The sequence below is a fragment of the Lithobates pipiens genome, unplaced genomic scaffold (assembly GCF_037356315.1).
Source record: "Lithobates pipiens isolate NorthernLeopardFrog02 unplaced genomic scaffold, aLitPip1_a1.2 Scaffold_3, whole genome shotgun sequence".
Taxonomy (NCBI): domain Eukaryota; kingdom Metazoa; phylum Chordata; class Amphibia; order Anura; family Ranidae; genus Lithobates; species Lithobates pipiens.
The window spans coordinates 168,930,777-168,958,090 of NW_027507790.1; the positions used below are offsets into that span (position 1 = coordinate 168,930,777).

General features: G+C 43.4%; 1 protein-coding gene across 1 annotated transcript; it reads left to right on the plus strand.

Annotated features, from left to right (window-relative positions):
• The first annotated feature begins 106 nt into the window (after positions 1–106).
• On the plus strand, positions 107–26,420 carry AK6 (adenylate kinase 6). Its single transcript, XM_077462473.1, has 5 exons — positions 107–243; positions 784–876; positions 5,818–5,876; positions 10,073–10,218; positions 23,257–26,420. The coding sequence occupies exons 1-5, from the start codon at positions 216–218 to the stop codon at positions 23,444–23,446; spliced, it is 516 nt and encodes a 171-aa protein (XP_077318599.1). The 5' UTR covers positions 107–215; the 3' UTR covers positions 23,447–26,420.
• Positions 26,421–27,314: the final 894 nt, after the last annotated feature.

A 27,314-nucleotide genomic window follows, 5' to 3' on the forward strand; every position in this document is an offset into this window, starting at 1 on the left:
ATTGAATATTCTCTGCATTGTCTGGGGGTGATATAGATACGATTATTGCAGGGAAATGTTTCAATTCGCTGGAGACCTATAAGTGAGAGCCTGAAAGTGTAATACGATTGGTTATGGAAAGTGAGGTCACGTCTCCGCTCCTCCCCCCCTCCTCGTGATTGTGCAGAGAGCGACAGGGAACAACACGTGTCCGGGGAGATCAGAGAGGAAATACCATGAAGAGCCCCAACGTGCTGCTGACCGGTCAGTGATACACCCTGTACCCCGATACCCTGCCCACAGGTGACCACTGACACCCCCAAAACTCTGCCCACAGGTGACCGCTGACGCCCCCAACACCCTGCCCACAATTGACCCCCGTCTACAACAATGTTTTGCCAGCATCTTGCTCATATGACGCTGTACCCTAAAAGCCATCATGGCAAATAACTAATAAACTGCACCTAAGTGTTACATTGATACCTTGTTGGTTTCCGGCGTTCTGCTCCCAGAATACATAATTACACCCCACAAATAGACATTCAGAATCTTTACTGAGCACAGCATTCCAATGAATGTTTAGTAATACCCCCAGTTCATACACCACCATAAACCTGACATACTGCTAATATACATGATTGCCAGGTGATATAATAATAATAATGTACCTCCACAAGAGCATACCAACAGGAAACACATCACTATCCCAAATACAACGTTGTGATCCATATTTGATATGCTATCCATCCTCTGCCTGCAGGCATTTGTGTGACATTTCTATTGCTAATGGTGATTCATTTGCAGGGACCCCTGGTGTTGGGAAGACAACCCTTGGCAAAGAGCTGGCAGAGAGATGTGGTCTGGCATATGTAAATGTGGGAGATTTGGCTAAAGAAGGTAAGAACTTGCAGATTCCATTTGTTTTCTTTTCTGAATGCACCAAGCAGCTACATTTAAAGTGCACCTGTTTACTTGCTGTGTCTAATGCATGTGATCACTGGATAAAAAAAATAAATGACCTTAGTCTCCTATATAACTATCCACCAGTCTGTCATAAATGGCAGTGAATGGTCCCATTTGAGCAACAAAAAAACCTTAAGCAATAGAACATCTGAAATATATTTCATTTATTTGCATACAGGTGGAGACGTGAATATGTAGAGCTGTATGTTACGAGGGGGTGCTGATAAGTATTGAACCTTACCCAGAAAAAATTGAGTTAGGAAATTGTAACTGCCACACTATTCTACATATCTCCCCAGGAAGTCAACACACTTGCGACATCTGTCCTTCAGTTTTTTTAACCACTTGCTTACTGGGCACTTAAACACCCTTCCTGCCCAGACCAATTTTCAGCTTTCGGTGCTCTCGCACTTTGAATCACAATTACTCAGTCATGCAACACTGTAACCAAATGAATTTTTTGTCCTTTTTCTTTCCCCACAAATAGAGCTTTCTTTTGGTGGTATTTGATCACCTCTGGGGTTTTTATTTTTTGCGTTATAAATGAAAAAAGACCGAACATTTTGAAAAAAAACTAACGCATATTTCTTTGTTTCTGTGACAAAAAATTATGCAAATTATACATTTTTCGTCATAAATTTTGGCCACTATTTATCCTGCTACATATCTTTGGTAAAAATAACCCAAATTAGTGGATATTATTTGGTCTTTGTGAAAGTTAGTCTACAAGCTGTGGTGCGAATCGCACAAAATTGATCACATCTGATGTACTGGTGGCCTATCTCACTTCTTGTGACCCAAACAAGCCAGGAAAGTACAAATACCCCCCCAAATGACCCCTTTTTGGAAAGTAGACATTCCAAGGTATTTAGTAAGAGGCATGGTGAGCTTTTTGATGGTGTCATTTATTCCCACAATTCTTTGCAAAATTTAAGATTTTTTATTTATTTTTTTCCCCACAAAATTGTCATTGTAATAGGTTATTTCTCTCACGTGGCATGTGTATACCACAAATTACAACCCCAAAAAAATTCTGCTACTCCTCCTGACTATTACAATATCACATGTGTGGGACTTTTTCACAGCCTGACCACAGAGAGAGGCCCAACATGCAGGGAGCGCCGTCACGTGTTCTAGGAGCATAAATTACACATCTAACTTGTTGACTACCTATTACACTTTTGAAGGCCCTGGAGCACCAGGACAATTACACGTGGCACTGATGACATATGACACTAATACGTGGCACTGATGACACTAATACGTGGCACTGATGACACTAATACGTGGCACTGATGACACTAATACGTGGCACTGATGACAGATGGCACTAATACGTGGCACTAATGACAGATGGCACTAATACGTGGCACTGATGACAGATGGCACTAATACGTGGCACTGGGGACAAATGGCACTGACAACAGGTGGCACTGGGCGGATGGGACTTTTTTTTTCCCCTCCCCTGTAAATGGATGATCACGTGCTTCATTTAAAATCCAAAACCTTTTTCCTTTTACTTTTTCAGAGGCTGGAGGCATATGAATATAGAATGTCATGGGCTCATTTCAAGTTCTAAAAACCCCCTTTATACCCACTTTGAATATCACTAGAAAGCTGGTTTTATTTCATCTTTAAGGGACTGTTCCTTTTTATCCTATTTACTTATGCTAATTTATTTTATCTATTCTTCTATTTCAACATATTGATCGTACTAAGGTGCCATGGATAATTATGAGTTGGGGGGGGGGGGGGGGGTTTCCTTTCTCATGCATGAAGTTCAGTGGTTTCTCTGCTGTAAAGGTTCAGAGATGCTGCTATACGGTGTTATATCTTATAAATATTAGTAGTTATACTTTTGATTTTAAAAAACACTTCCAGACTTTTTATTTTATTTTTTACAGTCTGCAAAGTTGGCTAGACTTCATTCATAAGTCTATTCTACATTTTCATAGCTCTTAGTGAGTGGTGAGGGAGAGGAGCTGGAAACACCTCAGCTGCTGTGTCATATGAAACTTAAAGAATTTCTACAGTCATTACATTTTATTTTTATTTTATAACTTTAATATTCTAATATATAAGCTTAATTGATCTCCTTTCATGCTGTGAGTTCTGCCTATTTACTGGCCATCGCTTTTCACAACTTCCTGGATTCCCTGCATGTGTGTGTATCTGGACCAGCACTCTGGTCATTGCAAAACATCCCTCGTTTCAATAAGAATACAACTAGGAATCCAGACAGGGACTTTTCACATACTACATTAATACATTTTAGAAAAATTCTTTATTTTTTTTTTATTACAGATCGCATATAATTGTACTCCTAAATTCAGCTTGACTTGAAGCTGGTTTATAGCTTTAGTTTCATTTTAAATAGTTTTTTTTGGGCTAAGCTGGTCCACATGAACTATTTCCCTCACTAATGTGCAAATACAAAAATGTATCTCGTTAGCGGAGTCAGATATTGTGACATCATCAGACCACCTTTCTGACTCAAGGGAAGCTTTGTATTCACTTCTAGAATACAAAGCTACCTATGAATGTTTGAGAGTTGAGCAGGCAGACTGATGCTGTTATGTTTTGGGTATGAGACAGGAAGGTCTCGTCTCACACCCAGAACACAGTGCTGTATACTAGGGGTGTTAATAATCATTTTAATCGATGCATCGTGATTCAGCCTTAAACGATTCTGCATCAAAGTGGAGAACGGCTGAATTGCGATTGCACTGATGACTTCATCCTGGAGCGCCTCAGTCCTCCCCTCCCTCCCTCCTTTTTTTTTTTCAGACTTTAGCTCACTGAACTTGCATCTGAAATGCCCAGGGCAGTTGCTTAACAGTGCCTGGATGGATCATACACAGCGGGCATCTCCTGCTGTCATGGAGCTTTGATCCGAGTAATCCAGCGTGCCTGTCCTCCTCCTCCTCTAGTGGCTGCTGTAACAGAGTCCCGCCTCCTAGACCGGGTCCTGTGATAGACGGATAACTGATACAATGCTAGGAAATTGGATCAGTGTTCCATCTATCACAGTACCCAGTTTAGGAGGCGGGACTTTTACAGCGGCCTCTGGAGGACGAGGACGGGCGCGCCCCGTATATTCAAATCAAAGCTCCGTGACACAGCGGGAGATGCGTGCTTTGTATGATCCAGGCACTAGTGACTGCATTGATGGGGCACAGTGGGGCCAATTGATGGTTGGCACAGCCTTATTTGATGTGCACAGTGAGGCTGCACTGGTTTGTTTTTGATGAAAACCATGGGGAGTAATCGTGATATCGAATCGTTGATATGATAATAGTAATCTAATAGAATTGTGTGACCAGTGAGGATGCACAGCTCTATTGTATGCTATATGTAGCCTCACCTACATACAGTTTATACAGCACACCCAGTGGCCACACATGTTAGTGAGGGAAATAGCCAATTTGGGCCAGCTTGACCCAAAGGAATTATTTACCGTATATACTCGAGTATGGGCCGACCCGAATATAAGCCGAGGCCCCCAATTTACCCCCAAAAAACTGGAAAAAATTATTGACTCGTGTATAAGCCGAGGGTGAGACATGCCTGTCCATCCCTGTGTGTCCGTCCATCCCTGTGGGTCCATCCATCCCTGTGTGTGTGTCCATGCATCCGTGTGTGTGTGTGTGTGTGTCCATGCATGTGTGTGTGTGTGTGTGTGTGTCCATGCATCCGTGTGTGTGTGTGTCCATGCATCCGTGTGTGTGTGTGTGTGTGTCCGTGCAGCCTGCCTGTGTCCGTGCAGCCTGCCTGTGTCCGTCCAGCCTGCGTCCCGTCCAGCCTGCGTCCCGTCCAGCCTGCGTCCCGTCCAGCCTGCGTCCCGGCCCGTCCCGTCCCGAGCCGAGCCTCCGTCCTTCGGCGGCCATTCTAGGATTCAAAAGCCGCGCCTCCGTCGGTGATAGGCGGAACACTCAATTTCCCACTGACTGCTGTTCCGCCTATCGGATGTCCGTGATAGGCGGAACACTCAATTTCCCAGCAGCCTGTGTTCCGCCTATCACGGGCATCGTCTCATCCTCGTCCGTAGTACGAGGATGAGACGATGCCCGTGATAGGCGGAACACAGGCTGCTGGGAAATTCAGTGTTCCGCCTATCACAGGCGAAGGCGGAGGCGCGGCGTTTGAATGTTAGAATGGCCGCTGTCTGTCTGCTCGATACGCTGATCGAGCAGGCAGACAGCGATGACTCGAGTATAAGCCGAGGGGGGCACTTTCAGCCTCAAAAAAGAGGCTGAAAATCTCGGCTTATACTCGAGTATATACGGTAGATTGAAACCAGAAATCAGCTTTATATTCGGAGACATTACAATCATATATAATATGAGCTACTACCCACCAGTCCAGAGATTGTAATATTTGTGGACATTATATTGAGCCCCTGTGGTGTGGTTTAATACTGTTTGTAATAAAATGGGGCCTAATTTACACCTGAGTATATTGGAAATGCGCATTTCTGAAATGCTCCAGAAACACGCAATGCACATTTGTGTGTCATTTGTTTTTAATGGCACCCCAAACTCCCTAAGTAAGCAGACATTTTGTCAACCAGAAAATGTGCGGTTTAAAAACACACCAAAGTCGCCTCCAAAAGCGGTACAGAAGCTATGTCGGCACGTTTTTGAAACGGGGGACAGCCCATTCAAGTAAAGGGTTCTGATCCAAAACACATACAATTGTGCAGAAAATGGGGCACTAGATGTGATCAGAGCCTTTTTTAAAAATAAAAAAAAAACACATAAGCTGCTTAGGGTTTATGGACTTGGGGTGTTATGTAATTTGTAAGTAAGATTTCTATTGCAAAATTAAGGAGCAGTGACATGAAAACTGTGATAGTAATGTTTGTTTTTGTCATAGGCAATTTGTATGAAGGTTATGATGAAGAATACGACTGTCCTATTCTTGATGAAGACAGAGTAAGTTCTATGTTCTAGTTGTTTTATTTATTCATATATGTGGTTATCTTTTCAAAGAATGACAGCTGATGGTCAGTACTATAATACTTCCAGCGTGAACCTATCACAAATCTGGGAAATCTGTTCTAAGGATGATAATAAAAATCATAAACCGAGGTAAAATTTGTGTGTGTAAATTCTGAGCTATATAACAGATATATAAAATAGTGAGTTTGTTGCGCTAGATACAAAAAAAAAAAAAAATTTAATGAATAGCAGCTGACACTAAATTGTTGGATACAATAAAAAAAATATGGAAAAAGATGTAGCGCTCAGTAACATTAAATAATAAAAAGAAACCAATATAAATTTAATAATGAAAGTCCATCTATGAAGAAAGTGGAACCAATCAGGATAATAGCCACCAAGGAGAAGAAACTTCTATTAGCAGAATCCACCGTGGGGATTGGGAATGAATAAGGTAAGAAGCCCATCACCTTCACCCAAACTAACTGACCCTTACCATCGGTGTATGGGCCATACACATTATATGTATTCAATTGATGAAGATACTCGATCAATCCAAATTCAAAAACAGTCCACTTTACAGGCTATCCCAAGAGATCCCCCTCACATTGGACCATAAATGGAAAATCCTAGGAGCCCTTCCTCTCAGTGACTAACTATACAAGAGCCCATCTTGATGCACTCTGCCTCAGTAAGCCTAGTTAGAATGCAGCAGCGGCCATCTTGTTACACCCAGCCCATATAATTAGTGAACTAAATGGGCTGGGTTTAACAAGATGTCCGCTGCCGCCTTGTGACTGCAGGCTACTGAGGCCAAGTTCAGTGTGTACCAAGATGGTTGTTGCCGTGTACAGCACCGACGGAGAATCGTTAACTCCCGTTAATGATTCTGACGGCCCGGTCACTGATGCTGGTGATGGATGCACAAGGCTGCGACCCACACCCCTGCCCCCGGGCTTGCCTTCCTCCTCTGCACTGCAAGGGCTCACTGTGCCAGGACCTGCACTCCGCCCACTGACTTCCGGGAATTCAAGGTATCGGGGGAAGCATCGGGAGCATTTCCCTGCGTACAAGTACTTGGGCAAATACTCGGTATCGGTGCAACCCTATCGATAATCATATGAATGTAAAAAACAGAAGAGGAACGCTTATTGTGCAGACTTCTTATAAAGGATATTTATTTGGAAAAAAAGTAATAAAATAGACTTGCATTTATTATATTTCAAGCAAACATTATGAAGCGACCAGCGCTTCTAACCATCGAGATGGCTGCCGTCCGCGTCCTGTGTCACTCGTCTCTGATGTCACCCGATGAGTGGCGCGGATGGACGGAGAGATTTTCTAATAAAGTTAAGAAGGTCCAAATCCAGGGGAAAAAAACGTTTTTTTTTTTTTTTTTTGGCACAGCCCCACTGTGAAAGGGTTAAGTGCTTGTCTTGTCCAGGGAAGAGGAGAAAGCCTTATATTCATCTGATCTTTATCTCCACCAGTTAACACTGCTCACCTATGATCCAGTGATGGACTGTTCCTGGCATCATTAGATCCAGAGTAGGTCTGTGAAACCTGCTATGGGCTTAATGACATCAGTAACGGTCCACCACTGAAAACCGCTAGAGCATGGAGATGCAGTAGCTGCAGGGACCATGCAGGCACAACCTCACTGCAAGAGAAAATAACTTTTATTTTTTGCCCAGAGTTTAGATTCAAAGTAAAACTAAAGGCAATTTTTTTTTTTTTTTTTTTGGATACAGTGGAAAGGGATTGGAACACTTTTCATTTTTTATTGCTTTCTGTGTCACCATTAAATACTTCAGACCATGCCATTTTATGCGATACGGCACTGCATTGCTTTAACTGACAATTGCGCGGTCGTCCGACTCTGTACCCAAACAAGATTGATGTCCTTTCTTTTGGTGGTATTTGATCACCTCTGCAGTTTTTTACTTTTTGCACTATAAACAAAATTTTTATTTTTTTTTCTGCTATAATGCATATCCAAAAAAAAAAAAGTCTTCATCGTTTAGTCAATATGTATTCTGCTACATATTTTTGTTCAAAAATAAATAAATCACAATACGCGTACATTGATTAGTTTGCGCATAAGTTATAGCGTCTACAAAATAGGGGATAGGTTTATTGACTCTTTATTTTTAATTTTTGTTTTTACTAGTAATGGCAGCGATTATTTATTTTGTAGCACTTTTTGGGGACCAGTGACATTATTACAGTGATCAGTGCTAAAAAAATGCACTGATCACTGTATAAATGACACTGGCACGGAGGGGGTTAACACTAGGGGGGCATTCAAGGGGTTAAGTGTTTTCCCTGGGTGTGTTCTGTGTGGGGATTGTGCTTGCTGAGACAACGGAGATCGCTGTTCCTGATCACTAGGAACAGCAGATCTCAGTTGTCCCCTGTCAGAGCGGGATATGCCTTGTTTTACATAGGATCCTCATTCTGCCTCTCTGTATCGCGATCGTGGGTGGCCGGTGGACATGGAGTCCGTTGGAGCGCTTCTGCGGTGGTCACGTACCCACAATACCACATGCACAGGTACCTCAGTTTGCGCAGCCGAGCCGCCTTGCCACAGTATATATGCAGAAGGCGTTCAGCAAGTAGTTAGGAAGATTCACCCTCCCTATTTGTCCTGTTTATCGTTATCACTGAGAGTAAAAGAAAACTCCAAATTTTGGGTTGTCCCCAGAAAAGTAATAGAGGGGAAATCTTCCAATGGGGACACTAGTTCTGGTGACCTGGGGGTCCCCAAAGCATTCCCTAATTTGCATGGATTTCCTCTAACTTCCTGTTTGTCTATGGGACAGGGAGTAAAGGTAAATCTCTGCAGTGGGACACAGATGGGACACAGATGGTGAAGAAAAATCTGGAGGGTTATAACCCTCCCTTGCTCTATCCAATGGGGGGGGGGGGGGGTGCGTGCCTATAGTTCTACTTTGTAACGCAAGTCTTGTCTCTCCTCTAATCTAATGATTGAACAGTGAACGGGGAATCACTCTACTTTCCTATCAGCATGGAAAATTAGCACAGCAGCACAAATAATTAATTTCTTGTGCTTCTTTTCCTTCTCTGTCTAAGCTCTACTGCACAGGAAATTCAAGAATCTAATAAGTTAAATGTAGGCATTTGCTGTAAACTTATTGCATTTAAAACCTACATTGAATGATGTATAAGTGAACAAAGAGTTGCTGCTCTAATGTGTGTCCTCTTGCATCTCCCTGGGGTTCAGCTTTTTTGCATCCAGTGATTGCCTTTTTTTTATGAAGGCGATCCCAGCGGCTCATTAAGCACTGTATCGCTTTTTATTACAAGGGATGTTTACATTCCTTTTAATGGGATTAAAAGTGATAAAAAAATAATAAAGGTGCAGTGTAAAAATAAAATAAAAAGGAATTAAAAAAAAAAAAAAATCGAAAGCGCCCCCATCCCTCATGCATATTTTTATTTTGTAACTTGTCTGTTTATAATGACTAAAATTATGATTCTTATAAAATGCATTGCAGTTATTTACAAATGAAATTAAATTTTTTATTTTTCTCACTTTTTTTTACATGGGGAAATGTGTAAATATATGATAAATGTGACAATATAAAAAAAATAAAAATTTAAATTATTAATAGCTTATTAAATGGAAACAAAGAAAAAAGTAAGCAGGAAAATAACAGTTGAAGAGAGAAGGACACTAAGTAGTTAAAAGAAGTAGGGCCAAATCTTTTTTGGCAATTTATTTGCATGTGACCTGTTTTCAGCCAATGGGGCGAATATCTGCAGATGGCACTCAGCTGACCAGGCTCTTGAGACATCTTGACTCTTTAATGTCAGGATGCACCCAGATCCCTGACCAGCAGCTGTAACTAATATAACATAACAAGTGTAACTATATGCTATATTGTATCTCTGTATAATAATTGTCCAAGCAGTGTTTATAAACACTGACTCAAACTGCTTTTTTTTTGACAGCTAGAGCAGTGGCAGCTCTGATTATTCATAGCCAACAATTGGAGTATACCAGGAGGGGGGGTCCCATAAGCAAGGCAGAGGCTGGATGTGCTCCACACTCCTTATGTACAATGAGGAGGAATTTTTTTTTTTTTTTTTTTTTTTTTTTTTTATTACCTGCCTGGACTATTTTTTATTTCCTATTTTTATGTTTTTCATCTTCTGTTTCTTTCCAGGTGATTGATGAGCTGGAGGATAAAATGAGTGAAGGTGGAGTCATTGTAGACTATCACGGTTGTGACTTTTTCCCGGAGAGATGGTTCCACATTGTGTTTGTGCTGAGAACAGACAATTCCTTGTTGTATGAAAGGCTGGAAAGCAGGTAACAATCCAGAAACTGCTCATTTACTAGTTGAGGACACTAGAAATGCTATACACACCCAAAAAGACATCATCAGGACTTTTGTAGCATGTCTAGTCCTTCTGTCCAGCTGATGCCCCCACCCCACCCCCACTTGCCAACAATTCCCAGCTCTTTAAAAAAAAAGCTGACTTGCTTAGTTTTCTGAATAGAAAAAGAGATGCAAAGTAACATTGTTATTTTTGTATCTACTCTGCTCGTTCATCTGCATTTAACCACTTAACCACTTTTAGACCGTACCATTTTGCTGGCTTAAGACCAGACCACTTTTTGCAATTCGGCACTGTGTCGCTTTTAACTGACAATTGTGTGGTCAATTTTGAAAAAAACGCATAATTTTTTTTACTTTTTGTAAAATAAATATCACCCAAAAACATATAAAACATTTTTTTTTTCCCTCAGTTTAGGCCGATGCGTATTCTACATATTTTTGGTAAAAGAAATTGCAATAAGCGATTGATTGGTTTGCGCAAAAGTTATAGCGTTTACAAAATAGGGGATAGTTTTATGGCATTTTTATTATTATAATTTTTTATTTTTTTACTAGTAATGGCGGCGATCAGCGATTTTTATTTATTGTGACTGCGACATTATGGCGGACACATCGGACATTTTTGGGACCATTGTAATTTATACAGCAATCGGTGCTATACAAATGCAGCGATTCCTATGTAAATGGCAGTGTAGGGGTTAAGCGTGTCCAAGGGGCGTGTTACTAACTGTGGGGGGCTGGGCTTTGTTTTAGTGAACACTGATCTCCGCTCCAATCACATGGAGCAGAGATCAGCGTCGCTTGTTGCTAGCCAGAACGGGGACATGGTGTTTACAACTTGTCACGCTTCAAAATTGCACCCACTCATAAAATGGTGACAAACTTTTTTTACCCTTTAAAAATCTCCATAGGCGGCGTTTAAAAAATTCTACAGGTTGCATGTTTTGAGTTATATGAATGAATGAATAATTTGTATAGCAATCAAAGCGAACTGAATCGCGTCAAGGCGCTGTGCGCAGCTTTGTTGTCCAGCTTCTAGAAGAAGGTCTTGAGTTTTTTCCTGAAGACCTGGAGGTTTTCTTCCAAGCGGATGTTGGTTGGTAAAGCGTTCCATAGCCGTGGTCCTTGGACAGCGAATCTCCGTTCCCCCTTAGATTTGTACCGAGATTTGGGAACGAGGAGGAGATTTTGGTTAGATGATCGAAGACTGCGGTTGGGAGTGTAGTGTTTTATTTTCTCGAATAGGTGTTGAGGAGCGTCTCCATGCATGCATTTGTGGGTGAGGCAGAGGGTCTTGAATGTGATCTGATTCTTTACGGTTAGCCAGTGTAGGCTCCTCAGGGTAGGGGAGATTGATTCCCAGGGTTTTTTCCCTGTCATCAGCCTTGCCACTGTGTTTTGGATAAGTTGTAAGCACGCAAGTTGATATCGGGGTAATTCTAAGTAAAGGGAGTTTGCGTAATCAAGCTGTGAATTAATGACTGTTCCAACTACCACTGCTTTGTCCTTCTCTGGGATGAATGGGATTAGTCTGCGTAGCAGGCGGAGCAGATGGTGAGAGCCACTGACTACTGCTCCTATTTGGGCATTCATAGACATTTGCGAGTCAAAGATGACCCCAAGACTCTTTGCCTTTGGTCTTTGTGATGACAGTCTGTCCAAAAATGGTAGGGGGTGTCCAGGGGATCTTGGTTCAGGACTTATGGTTTGCGTGGATGATGAGAAGCTCTGTTTTTGATTTGTTGCGTTTGAGGGAGTTAGTGGTCATCCAGTCTTCTATCAGTTGCAGCCGAGACCGGAAGCACCGCTGTCTGTTTGCTGCTAACACTGTATTTTAATGTAAGTGGATATATTTGTTTATAATAAAGAGATTGGATTTTACTACTCTTTGGAAGCCCCCCCTTTCTCCTTATTTATACTTACCGGTGTGTGGATATTGGAGGATTAATTAAGGATCCGGAGGTTTATCTATAAGAGGTGGAAGAATACCCATGTAATCACTCCTCAAGCGTGACCTGGTCCATAGGGACCATTATTAGAGGTGAGAGGCTGGGGGAAACAGTGGGTGCACTTGTAGCACTGAAGTCTAAAGGAACGACTTTTCACTGATTGATTTACAGTGGTGTGAAAAAGTGTTTGCCCCCTTCCTCATTTCCTGTTCCTTTGCATGTTTGTCACACTTAAGTGTTTCAGAACATCAAACCAATTTAAACAATAGTCAAGGACAACACAAGTAAACACAAAATGCAATTTGTAAATGAAGGTGTTTATTATTATTAAAGGTGAAAAAAAATCCAAACCATCATGGCCCTGTGTGAAAAAGTGATTGCCCCCTAAACCTAATAACTGGTTGGGCCACCCTTAGCAGCAACAACTGCAACCAAGCGTTTGTGATAACGTGCAATGAGGCTTTTACAGCGTCCTGGAGGAATTTTGGCCCACTCATCTTTGCAGAATTGTCCTAATTCAGTTACATTAGAGGGTTTTCGAGCATGAACGGCCTTTTTAAGGTCATACCACAACATCTCAATAGGATTCAGGTCAGGACTTTGGCTAGGCCACTCCAAAGTCTTCATTTTGTTTTTCTTCAGCCATTCGGTGGTGGACTTGCTGGTGTGTTTAGGATCATTGTCCTGCTGAAGAACCCAAGTTCGTTTCAGCTTGAGTACACGAACAGATGGTCGGACATTCTCCTTCAGGATCTCTTGGTAGACAGCAGAATTCATAGTTCCTTTTATCACGGCAAGTCTTCCAGGTCCTGAAGCAGCAAAACAGCCCCAGACCATCACACTACCACCACCATATTTTACTGTTGGTATAATGTTCTTTTTATGAAATGCAGTGTTCCTTCTACGCCAGATATACTTGGACACACACCTTCCAAAGAGTTCCACTTTTGTCTCATCGGTCCACAGAATGTTGTCCCAAAAGTCTTGGGGATCATCAAGATGTATTGTGGAGAAATTGAGACGAGCTTTGATGTTCTTTTTGCTCAGCAGTGGTTTTCTCCTTGGAACTCTGCCATGCAGGCCATTTTTGCCCAGTCTTTTCCTGATGGTGGAGGCATGAACGCTGACCTTAACTGAGGCAAGTGAGGCCTGCAGTTCCTTGGACGTTGTTGTGGGGTCTTTTGTGACCTCTTGGATGAGTCGTCGCTGCGCTCTTGGGGTAATTTTGGGCGGCCGGCCACTCCTGGGAAGGTTCACCACTGTTCCATGTCTTCGCCATTTGTGGATAATGGCTCTCACTGTGGTTCGCTGGATTCCCAAAGCTTTGGAAATGGCTTTATAACCCTTTCCAGACTGATAGATCTCAATTACTTTCTTTCTCAATTGTTCCTGAATTTCTTTGGGTCTCGGCATGATGTGTAGCTTTTAAGGATCTTCTGGTGGACCTTACTGTGTCAAGCAGCTCCTATTTAAGTGATGCCTTGATTGTGAACAGGTGTGGCAATAATCAGGCCTGGGTGTGGCTAGAGAAATTGAACTCAGGTGTGGACAACCACAGTTATAGTATGTTTTAACAAGGGGGGCAATCACTTTTTCACACAGGGCCATGATGGTTTGGATTTTTTTTCACCTTTAATAATAAACAACTTCATTTACAAATTGCATTTTGTGTTTACTTGTGTTGTCCTTGACTATTGTTTAAATTGGTTTGATGTTCCGAAACACTTAAGTGTGACAAACATGCAAAGGAACAGGAAATGAGGAAGGGGGCAAACACTTTTTCACACCACTGTACACCTGCATGTTTATTTTTTTTACTGGCTGGATAGAGTGCACAGTTTTGTCTGAGTGGATTGTTTACATATAGCTGCACTTTTCACTGGATGGACTTGTTTCCATTGGAGTTTTTTGGATGATTTGATCTGATACAATACACGTCTACAGGATTTGCACAGTATCGCACTATTGCATGGACTTATTGATTGCATATTGTTTAATGCACTGTACTCATTTTATTTTCATTACGTTATATTTAAATTTTATGCACTTTACTGTTTTGGCCTAAATTGATAGTTGTAAAATAAATGTTTTATAGCAGAAAGTAAAAAATATATAGGTTTTTTTTTTTTCTCAATTGTCGGCCTTTTTCTTGTTTATAGCACAAAAAATAAAAACCGCAGAGGTGATCAATTACCACCAAAAGAGAGCTCTATTTTTGGGGGAAAAGGCACATAAATTGTTTGGGTACAGCATCGCACTACCACACAATTTTCAGTTAAAATAATGCAGTGGCGTATCGCAAAAAATTGCCTGGTCATGAACTAGAGCTGCATGATTAATCGTAAAAAAAAACGCGATCTCGACCCCTCACGATCTCTATGCAGAATTTCCCAATTTGTTCATGTAACAAGTGTAGGGAGTTCTCTGCTCACTCAGCTGTCAAAAGAAAAAAAAAATGGGGAGTCTGCCAAGATTTTCACAACATTGTCTGTGCTAGTAGATAACTATAAGCATTGTAACTTTTTATTTTTAGATTAAAGGAATGAACTTTGGTGTGTAGATGAGGGCAGTTTAACCAAACCTTTTTCTGACGCTTGTTCATTACAAAGTTAAAATCTGTATTTTTTGCTAGAAAATTGTACTTGGAACCCCCAAATATTTTATATCCTTTTTTTTTTTTTTTTGTAGCAGAGACCCTAGGGCAGTGATGGCGAACCTTGGCACCCCAGATGTTTTGGAACTACATTTCCCATGATGCTCCACTATGCTGCAGAGTGCCAAAGCATCATGGGAAATGTAGTTCCAAAACATCAGGGGTGCCAAGGTTCGCCATCACTGCCCTAGGGAATAAAATAATTGTTGCAATATTTTATGTAACGCTGTATTTGCGCAGCGGTCTTTCAAAGAAATTTTTGGGACAAAAATACATTTCAATAAAAAAACAAACAAAAAAAAAACGAAAACCGTAAAGTTAGCCCAATTTATTTTGTATGTTGTCAAAGATGATACACCGCAAGAATCGTGATCTTTATTCTAAACAAAAAAAATCGCGATTTTTCCATTTTAGCTAGAATCGTGCAGCTCTATCATGAATCTTCCGGAGGTCAAGTGATTAATCATTAACCACTTCCCACCCGGCCAATGCATATATACGGCCGGGTGGGAGCCGTCTACTCCTGATAGGACGTTCAGGAACGTCCTTCAGGAGTAGCGGGATCGCGCGCGTGCCCGCGCAGCGGCGCGATCCCTATGTGCTCGTGTCACCCGGACACAGCACATCTCAGATCGGCAGGAGGGCTCTGTGATTGGCCCTCCTGATCACATGACGGCCGTGTCCAATCATGGCCGTCATGTGATGTAAACAAACAGCCGGTTGCTAGGCAATCGGCTCTCCTCTCCTCACACAGAAGTCACCGCTGAGGAGAGGAGAGCAGAACGCTGCAGCCGGCTGATGATCAGTGAGTATGGGCTGCTTTTTACAGCTTTTTACTCACTGATCATCAGTGTAGTGTAAACACACAGTCCCCACACATGTCCCCAAATAATAAAAACACATGTCCCTAATAATAAAAACATGTCCCCCACATATGTCCCACTAAAATCACATGTCCCAATGATTATCTGCACACATATGTACGTGATCACCTGCACACATATGTACATGATCATTTGCGTACATATGTCCGTGATCACACAAACCAATTATTATACACTTAACGGAATTTTTTTTACCAAAAACGTGTAGCAGAATACATTTGGCTTAAATTTATGACAAAATTTGATTTTATTGGATTTCTTTTCAAATAGAAAAAAGAAAATATTGTTTTTTTTCCAAATTTCTGCTATTTTTGCGCTTATATCGCAAAAAAAAAAACTGAGTCGTGAATAAATAACACCAAAATAAAGCTCTATTTGTGCGAACAAAATGATAACAATTTCATTTGGGTACAGTGTAGCATGACCGCGCAATTGTCACTGAAAGCGCTAGAGCGCTGAAAGCTGAAAATTGGGCTGGGAAGGAAGGGGGTGAAAGTGCCCTGTATTGTAGTGGTTAATATTTTACTTTTTTTTTTTTTTTTGTGTCACATTAAAAAGGGCACAAAATTGAGAATATAAACCCTTTAGTTTGTTTTTAAATGACTTTGCAATGCTTTGTGCCAGCATAATACATTTTAGTGTTCTTTTAAACATGGTAAATTAGAGAATAAAATATGTACTTATCTATGATGATGTTTTTTCCAAATAAACGGGACCCTAGCAGAAATAAAAAAATAGCTTTGTTCCATATTGGGTGTACAGACAGGGCTGTTTTTATTGGCTCATGGATACTACAGATGTAGTGTTCATCATATCTTTACTCTTGAGTAGGGATGAGCTTCGTGTTCGAGTCGAACGTACGTTCGACTCGAACATTGGTCGTTCGGGCGTTCGCCGAATTCCGAACGTTTGGGCCGTTCGCTGCAAAATTCGTGTGGCCCACAATGCACTGCGATGGCGCAGTGCATTGCTGGCTCGTGATTGGCCAAGCATGCACTGTGACCCTGCATGCTTGGCCAATCGCAGCGCCAGCAGCGAGGAGAGCCATGATTGGCCACGGGCATCCTGCCTGTGGCCAATCATAGCTCAGGCTGTGTAGTGCACGCCCCACACTATATAAGGCCGCCTTTGCGGCGGCCTCGTGTAGTGTGTTGGCATCTGAAGCAGTGGGTGTTCTGTGTACCTTCAACACAGTTACACACCAATCGTTTTTGGCTGATTTCCTATCTTGCTCTTGTGTAGTGGTTACTGTCTGTGCCCTGACCGCAGTATACACCACTATATTCACCTCACCTATATAGCTAGTGATCTAGCTTTAATAATAGAGCTTGCGTCAGTAGTGTTAGGAGATAGTGCGTGCTCTGTACCCAGTACATACCGCTATAATCCACCTACATAGCTGTTCTCTATTTGGGCCCAATTGTCATCTGCAGGAGTTATTGGAAGTTGTGTGTGCTTCCAGCACAGCACAGTATACATCTGTATATACCCCTTTATCTCTGCTGTTTTCTGGTTGTCTGCGTGCCCTGAACGCAGTATACACCGTGATATTCACCTCACCTATATAGCTAGTGGTCCATCTTTAATAATAGAGCTTGCAGTCAGTAGTGTTAGGAGATAGTGCGTGCTGTCTGCGTGCTCTGTACCCAGTACATACCGCTATAATCCACCTACATAGCTGTTCTCTATTTGGGCCCAATTGTCATCTGCAGGAGTTATTGGTAGTTGTGTGTGCTTCCAGCACAGCACAGTATACATCTGAATATACCCCTTTATCTCTGCTGTTCTATAAAAAAGGCATCTGCAGGAGTTAGTGGGTGTTGTGTGCCTCCAGCACAATATAAACTACCCAACTACTGTTTTACCCAACTCCCTTCAGGCCATTACCATGTCTGGAAGGCCAGCAAGGAGAGGCAGACAGGCGCAAGCCGATAAAAGAGGGCAAGCAGGCTCTGTGTCTAGAGACAACAGTGCTGGTCGTGGACGCGGTGCATTGTCATCAGCACGTGGCCATGGGACATGCTTGTCCTTTTCTGCAGCTGGACATGTTGAACCGCAACATGCCAACGACTTGGTAGAGTGGATGACCAAGCCCTCTTCATCCTCCTCATCCTCTCTCACCCAGTCTCAGGGTAGTAGCAAAGCAGCTGCCAACACATCGTCTTCCCTCCTCTCAATGTCATCATCAGTGACTCCTTCCCTAGACCCACCACGTCCTCCTGAGGAGTCTCCTGAACTCTTTGAGCACAGTGTTGGGTACATGCTCCAGGAGGATGCCCAGTGTTTGGTGGGCTCTGATGATGACACTCAGCTAGAGGAAGGCAGTAGCGTGAGCGCAGAGAGAGGGGATGCTCAAGAAGGACAGCAATCTGGCAGTCATGTTCCACAAGCTGCAGCATACTGCCAGGTTTGCTACAGCGATGAAGAGGGAGGGGATGATGAGGGCACTGACTCCACGTGGGTGCCTGGGAGGAGGAGGCACATGTCCAACGAGGCAGGATGCCCTCCGGGGGTCAGCTTAGGGGCAGCACACCAACTGAATCACACCGCAGAGCTCTGCCTGCGCAGAGCGCTTCCTCTGCGCGTTATTCTAAAAGTTCTTTGGTGTGGGCCTTTTTTGAGACGAGTGCATCAGATCGCACCGCTGCTATTTGCAACATATGTCTCAAGCGTATCTCACGTGGCCAAAACATCAGCCGCTTGGGCACCACATGCTTGACCAGACATATGTTGACCTGCCATGCAGCTCATTGGCAAGCGTACCTCAAAGACCCACACCAAAGAACAAAGCGGACCTCTCCTTGCTCCTCATCAGCTGGCATCTCCAACCCCACTAGACCTTCAGTCCTCTCTGAAACCTGCTCTGAGAGGAATGAAGGTGTAGAATTAGGTGTGTCACAGCCAAGTGCTTCCGGGAACTCTGCTAGTGGTACATCCACATCCGATTATAGCAGGCAAATTTCCCTGCCCCAGCTGCTGGACCGGCGGAAGAAGTTTACTCCCAGCCATCCACATGCCCAGCGGTTGAATGCTAGCTTGGCTAAATTGCTAGCACTTCAACTGCTGCCTTTTCAGTTGGTAGACTCGGCCCCCTTCCGTGAGTTTGTACAATGTGCGGTTCCTCAGTGGCAGGTCCCCAAACGCCACTTTTTCTCACGGAAGGCGATTCCGGCTCTCTACCGGCATGTGGAAGGCAATGTCCTTGCCTCGCTGGACAGGGCGGTCAGCGGTAAGGTGCATATTACCGCTGACTCATGGTCCAGCAGGCATGGACAGGGACGTTACCTGTCTTTCACGGCCCATTGGGTCACTCTTCTGGCTGCTGGGAAGGATGCAGGACAAGGTGCAGTAGTGTTGGAGGTTGTTCCGCCACCATGCCTCCAAAATGCAACTATTGGTTGTGACACACTTCTCTCCTCCACCCCCTCCTCTTCTTCTTCCTCCATGGCCTTTTCCAGTGCTCTGTCCTCAGAACCAGCGGTGCTCCGTAGACGTTCCAGGGGCTACGCAAGTACGCAGGCAAAACGATGCCATGCCGTGCTTGCGCTGGTTTGTTTGGGGGACAGGAGCCACACTGGGGCGGATGTTTTGTCAGCTCTGCAGGGGCAGGCCGAGAGGTGGTTGACGCCACGCCAGCTTAAGCCAGGAATGGTGGTTTGCGACAATGGCACCAACCTCCTCTCCGCCCTCCGACAGGGACAACTGACCCATGTGCCCTGTGTAGCTCACGTCCTTAACCTGGTGGTGCAGCGGTTCTTGGGCAGGTACCCCGGCTTACATGATGTCCTGAAGCAGGCCAGGAAAGTCTGTGTGCATTTCTGCCGATCATTTAATGCCTGTGCTCGGCTGGCTGAGCTCCAAAAGGAGTTGAACCTGCCCAAGAACCGCCTTATATGTGACATGCCCACCAGATGGAACTCAACATTGGCCATGCTGCAGCGGCTGCACACGCAGCAGAGGGCCATCAATGAGTACCTGTGCGACTATGGCACCAGGACAGGGTTAGGGGAGCTTGGTTTTTTTCTCACCACGCCAGTGGGGCATGATCAGGGATGCATGCACTGTCCTGTCACCATTTGAGGAGGCCACAAGGATGGTGAGCAGTGACAGTGCATGCATCAGTGACACTGTACCTCTTGTCCACCTCTTGGAGCATACGCTGCGTGGAATAATGGACAGGGCACTTGAGGCAGAACAGAGGCAGGAAGAGGAGGACTTCCTTGCCTCTCAAGGCCCCCTTTATCCAGACAGTGTTCCTGCTGTGCCACCCATCACACAGGAAGAGGGTGAAGAGGAGGAGGATGATGATTGTGTCAGCATGGAGGTGGAGGCTGGCACTCAGCATCAGCAGCAGCAGTCTTATAGGGATGATTTACAGTCCCAAGAAACACGTGGACTTGTACGTGGCTGGGAGGAGGTAGCTGCGGATCATGTTGTCCTTAGTGACCCAGAGGACTCCGGACCGAATGCCTCAGCTAACCTACGCTGCATGGCCTCCCTGATCCTGCAAAGCCTGCGGAAGGATCCTCGTATTCTTCGGTTCAAGGAGAGGGACCATTACTGGCTGGCCACTCTCCTTGATCCACGGTACAAGGGTAAGGTTGCCGACCTTATCTTGCCATCGCAGAGGGAGCAGAGGATGACACATCTCCGGGAGGCCTTGCAGAAAGCTCTGTGCAACGCGTTCCCAGAGACTGGGAGGTCACAAACTCCTGGTCCTGGACAACGTGTTGCTGAGGCTTCAGTCAGAAGGAGCGGTGGAGAAGGTGGCCGTCTGACTGATGCTTTCAGACAATTTTTTAGTCCGCAGCCCCAAGGTATGATTGGTTCCAGCACCCATCGCCAGCGTCTAATTTACATGGTGCAGGAATACCTAGGGGCAAGGTCAGACTTGGACACCTTTCCCACTGAAAATCCTCTGGCTTACTGGGTCTTGAGGATAGATCACTGGCCAGAGCTTGCACAGTATGCAATTGAGCTACTGGTCTGTCCTGCATCCAGCGTTCTTTCGGAACGCACCTTCAGTGCTGCTGGTGGCTTTGTTACCGATCACAGGGTGCGCCTGTCCACCGAATCAGTTGATCGACTGACCTTCATCAAGATGAATCAGTCTTGGATCACCCACAGCTACCAAGCACCTGAAGCTGATGTAACCGAATAATTTTTTTTGAAATACCACATCCCTTCAAGACTGCCTATGCTGATGCTGAGTGACTGTCCTGTTATGTTGATTGTCTATCCTCTTCCTCCTCCGCTGATATGTTGGAAGAACATTTTTGGTTCTGGGTGATGCCAGCAGCCCAATTTTTCTGCCCCTGTTTAACAGGGGCGTTTAAGTACAATTTTTGATGCAATGCTTTGCAGCAGGGCTAATTCCTGCAATAAAACTAGAGTATATGGCAGAGGTTGCAGTGTGATGGCACCAGTGCCTAAGGCCCAATTTTTTTGCCCCTGTTTAACAGGGACATGTAATTACAATTCTTGATATAATATTTCACAGGAGGGCCCCTTCCTGTGCCCACCGAGAGTAACGGTGAGGACTTATAGTGTTGTGGCACCAGCACCACAACCACCAAAGGTCAATTTTTCTACCACTGTTCAACAATGGCATGTAATTACAATTCTTGATATAATCGTTCACAGCAGGGCGCTCCAGCGCCCACCAAGAGTCACTTTCAGGGCTTACAATGTTGTGGCAAAACCAACACCTTGTTCCGCCATTTCTGCAGAGCATATAGGGCAGGCCCCTACTTACTAACATCCAACTTACAAACATCAGACAGCAGCAAGTGAGATGAAAAAAGATGGACGACAAAACTAATTATACAGGGTTGATAACCCTTCCCTATGTTTTCCAAAAAGCTTAAAAATAGTATTTTTTGACTGGAGCTACACTTTAAAAATGTACCAGTTGAAAATTACAAACAGATTCAACTTACCACAACAAACCTACACAGTCCCTGTCTTGTTTGCACCGCCTGTATACTGCTGTTCTGAGTATATAGGGCCTGGGGGCCACACGCATTTCCTTTTTTCAATATGGGTACGGGGTTCCCCTTAATATGCGTACAAGACCCAAATAGGCTGGTAATGGGCAGGGAGGGCTACCCATGCCATTTTTCTGAATGATTTTCAACCATATTGCAGGAACCAGATATAACATTAAAACCGCAAGCAGTTTTAAATGGTGTTATTTCCGTTTAATGTCATTTTGTGCAGGGACTGTTCTAAACACGGGAAACACGTGGCACTTCACAGGCATACTACAGACACCCCCCAGGCACCATATTTAAAGGAATATTTCACTTTTTTTTTTTTCACTTTAATCGTCATTAAAATTAGTGCTCCCGCCAAAACGGCCGTTTTTAAAACCTTTTTTTGCATTGACCCATGTCCCCTGAGGCAGGAGTCAGGTCCCCAAACCCTTTTTAGTATAGTATCTTGCATATTAGCCGTTAAAATTAGCACTTTCCATTTCGAACGTTCGAGTCCCATAGGCTTCAATGGGGTTCTAACGTTCGTTTCGAACGCGGTGTCCGTTCGAAAGTTCTGGTGCGAACCGAACCGGGGGGTGTTCGGCTCATCCCTACTCTTGAGGTTTAAAGGCTAAGTTCACCTTTAGGAATATGTTAAACTACAGAATTTTATAGGCTAAGGTCTCTTTTCATAAAAAAAATAAATAAAAAACTGAATGCATTTGTTTTTCCACAGGACTCTGCATAGCATTGCACTTGTAAATCGGTGGATTTTGGGTGCAAGGCCAGGTTACTCCAGACACTTCATCCAGCTCTTTGCTCCTACTTGTGTATGAGCTTTCAGTACTGAGCTGGAGGAAGTGTCATTGGACTACGAACATGAATTCATTTATTTAGGCCCCTTTCACACTGTCGGACCGTTGAGGCCCACCTGTCAGTTTTGATGGCGGATCTGAACGTGCGCTCCATGGTGGTCTATGAAGTGACGGATGCCAGCGGTGACATGTCCGCTGACATCCGATCCACCAAAAGCAGACGGATGGCCCTACGTCTGGATCCGTCGCTATCGTATCAGGTGAGATTGGATGAAAACTGACATGATGTCCGTTTTCATCCGATCTCCATAGAAACCAGCGGCGCTCGACAAGCCCCTCCCCACTCAGTGAGCAGAGAGAAGGACCTGTCATCCACCGGCTCAGCGTAGATCAACGGAGAGATCTCCCGCTGAGCCAGTGGACTCCGTGGAAGTGGATCTGCCTTGTGGGAATGAGGCCTTATAGAGCTCTGTAAATTAACGTGTCTGTGCACATCCACACTGAATCTTAAATGTGACAGTAACTGCAGGGGAAAGGAACCTTGCCAGAGAATCATTGAACATTAGACAGCATTATGCAGATTCCTGCATGTCTCTATACATCTTTCCTAAGTTTGTCTTTTCTTGCACCCAGACAGCGTTGATGAACACGAAGGTAGATGTGCCACTTTTGTACATTATTTTCTAGTAGTCAACTATTTCTGGTTCATTGGTTTAATATTTTTGTTACAGGGGATACAAGGCGAAAAAGCTTCAAGACAACATCCAGTGTGAGATCTTCCAGACTATCTATGAAGAGGCGACAGAGTCATACCGATCGGAAATCATTCACCAGCTGCCCAGTAACACACCAGAAGACCTGGAGAGCAACCTGGACCAGATCACAAAATGGATTGAGCAGTGGAGGAATGACAATAACTAAACTCAGCAGTGGAAGGATGGTGATCACTAAATTCTGGATGCAGACTCTGGTTCTCATAAGTGATGAGTGATGCTTGGCGTGGCATAACATACGTTAAAGTGTGTTTCACAGATTTTTACAGAGCATTTATTTCTTTAGAACAGATATGATGTACATATTGTAAAGTAGTGAAATTATTAAATATGTACCTTAAGCGTAGAGCCAGTAGGAGGAGGCTGAGCTTCTTGATCTCGCTGTATACAGTCATAGAGCTTTTACTGTACATCCTTCCCATTTATATAAATTCTGCTATTGATAAACGGCCCTTTAAAGTCCTGTGGTTACCTTTGTGCATACAAACACGGTAGGTCTAGACAATGGGCTGTTAGTCACTGTGGACTAAAACTGACCCCCTACAGTCAGGAGAGGGCCCTGTTGGCAATGTTTTCTCCAATCATTTACTCATGGGCAGAGTTAGGAGTGTGGTGTATAATGCGTTGCTCTGCCAGTCTGTAAACCTGTCACATTAATCTTCATTATACTGTGTTTCGGATGGAAAAACTGACACTGTGTGAAAATTAGATATGGTAAATCCTGCTGGATTTGTATTCCACAGAAGATAGGGTATGTTAAATTGGTAATTCCACCATTCTGTCAGTATTTCTAAAAGTTCAGAATAGCTAATTGGCTAGACATTAGGTCTGCAACCATTTCAAGAATGGTAATCTGGTAAATCACCTGCTTTCCAAGGGCAAAACAATACTGCTTGGTGTGCTTAGACTGCTTTAAATATCTTCCTGCTTTGCTACCGAATAGCTTGTGAGTTTAAAGCTCGGTCTTTAACTGTTTATATGCCATCTGACCTTCTGTAAACAGTGATAAATCACCTGATGCAACGCTGACTGAGTGCCCGAGGAACAGCCACCATGCACAACAATAAACCTTTATATGGTGACTTTCTTCTAGAGGTGCAGTGGGGTCTTTTACCATGTTAGCCAGAGATTAATGCAGAAAGTTTGGCGTTTAGATTACTTTTTTCAGCTAGCTTAGCACTCGAAGAGCAGTCCATTTCTGGTTAGAAGATAAAGGTTATTGTCTGAAATGTGCCTAATGCTTTCATTATATCAAGGACTGATCACTCATAAATGTGTGCGGGTCGTAAGTCCCAAAAGTTGGTGGAAAATGGCAGAGGTATCTTCTTGATTATCGATCATAAGGGGTAAGAGGCAGTATAGATTCAACAAATCCTCTAAAGTGGTATTAATAACCCAACCCCCCCAAAAAAATAGTTTCTTAGATGTGATGGCTATATATTTAAAAATAAAAAAAGTAATTCCTTTATTTTCACCTGCTGATTTGACCAAGCTGTCCAGCAAAAGTGGCAGTTAACAGATGGGGACAAACAATAGTGTTTCAATTACTACTCCATCTAGAGTGGAGACACCATAAGACATAGAGTGTGTACTGGCCAGATCACCAGGTCAAAAATCATTGGAAAAAATGAATAAGCACCCATATTTCTAGATTGGTAAACTGTAACATATTAAATATTTCTTTAAGTACTGCTAGAGCTCAAAGTGTAACTAAAGCCAAGACCCCCGGCATTCACTTTATCTGGTTTCCCCACAGTACACAGAACATGGAAATGCAATTATTTTAGTAAATATAAACCTGATAAATACCTCCTTTTTTTTTTTTTTTTTTTTTTTTTCCCTCATCAGCAGTATATAGGCTGTAGGGCCCCTGACCCTCTGTCTGGACAGTGCTGATTGGCCCTGTGCTGATCACATACATTCTCCAAAGAAAAAAAAAAACCTCTCTAGCAATGTTCACCAAAATGTGCAGCCTGACTTCAAAGGCTCTGTCTTATCTGGATTTGTGTGGGGAGGGGAGGATTTGTGCATAAACAACTTGGCAGCCTTTTTACACCATGCAGAGACGTAACCCCTTAGGCTTCATGGTGAGTATAACAAGCATGCTTTACTGCATATACAGACTGATTTTACTGTTGTGGGTTTTTAGTAACACTTTAAGTTAAGGCTTTAAAAAAATGTGCAATGGGATCTTAAAGCATTTGTTAAGCTTATTATTTTTTCAATTAAAATAATAAACATGGTATACTTGCCTGCTCTGTGCAGTGGTATTGCACAGAGCAGCCCTTAAACTGCTCTTTTGAGGTCACCTGCTGGCGCTCCTGGACTATTCCTCTTCTTTGTGTGGCACCTTGGGAAGCCTCTTCCTTTTGGGGGTGCACATGTGAGTGCTCTCCTGAGCTGGGCTGTGTGCATCTATTGACACACGCAGCAAGGCTCAGTACCCCCACTCTCTGCTCCTGGGATTTGATTGACAGCAGCAGAAGCCAATGGCTCCTGCTGCTGCCTCCCGTGGGCAGAGAGAGAGGAGACAACCGCTGCAGACTGGCACAGCTCTGGAGTGAGATTGGGCTCAGGAAAGTGGGGTGAAGGAATGATGTGTAATGGGACATTTTTTACCTTCATGCAGAGAATGCATGAAGGTAAAAATGTCCAGCCTTTAGAACCACTAATGTGGTTAATTTAACAATCTAATTTTGGACTCCATGTAGGCCATCTGAATATTTTTCCAAAGCTTGTGTAGATAGAATTATGTTAGTCCAGCAGGTCCGTCCTCAGCTTTGGGTAACCACTGGATGTGCGGACAGCTTCCACCCCTGTCAGCATGTCATTGTGTTTTTTTACAGGCTTCCTGGCCACAAATTCCTGCAATAACTTGTTATTCCAGCCACAAAAATCTGCCGTTTGGACCTTTATAGAACGTGTGAATGACGCAGGTATCATTTTGTGGTGTTGTGGAGATCACATGGAAACAAGATTCCTCTCATTTACTGTATTAAATTATATGCTATTTAATGTTTTCACCAGTGTTAAGCTGTTTACAGTGTTTTTCTTGGTCTGCGTTAAAGGGAATGTATAACTTTTCCATATTTTTATATACAGTAAAACCAATCTTCATACCATTGATTAGTGTGAATGTTTCTTTTGTACAGTGTTGTGTTTTTTTTTTTTGTTTTTTGTTTTTTACTGAAGCAATGTTTATTGAAATAAAACGTGTCCATGTGAAGAACAGGTATTAAAAGAGAAAAATGTACATCCCCAATAGGATATTACCTAAATAAGATTAAGGCTTGTAGCAAATGTTCACTTGTGAAAGAGAATAAGACATAGTAGACGTCTGGGTATAGCGCACATATAAAATGAAAATACAGTAATTGAACAGTTTTAAGGACTTGAAAGAAGACAAATCACAGTGTTATGTCAGATCAAGAACAGTGGGGGGTGGCTTTGTACAGTTTTTTTAAGAGAGACACAGCAGAGCTGCGGATGACAGAGGCACGTAAACTGACCATGATGCCAGGGTTCAGCAGCCATGATTACTGGGGTCAGTTTGACAGAGGGGAGGGGAGAAACTGGCAGGATCAGCCAGGTTTCCTAGGTGTTACAGGGGTCCCAATGACAGCACAAGCACTGTCATTTGACATGCTTTAAAGGAGCAGGATCCATTTTTTTAATCTTTTTTTTTTTTTTTGGGTTAACATATACTTTCAAAGCAATGTGTGAGCAGTATCTTGTTTCAAGAGTTGTTAAAGGACAAGTTTACCTTGTGTATATGTTACATATTCCACCTGTTTTAAGGTGTTGCGTAACGTTTTCCCAATGTATCAGCTGCTGCCTGCTTCTCTCCTCCCCCTTTCTCCCTGTCGCAGCAGTACAGGGTGATGTTCCCTGTACTAGCTGTCAGTTCTTTAAATCAGTATGGCTGTGCAGGGCTCCATCCACACAACTGCATCATTCATGCTCACAGCTCTGTATGAATGACCTACAAGTCCCAACATCCTTTGCGGATGTGTTTC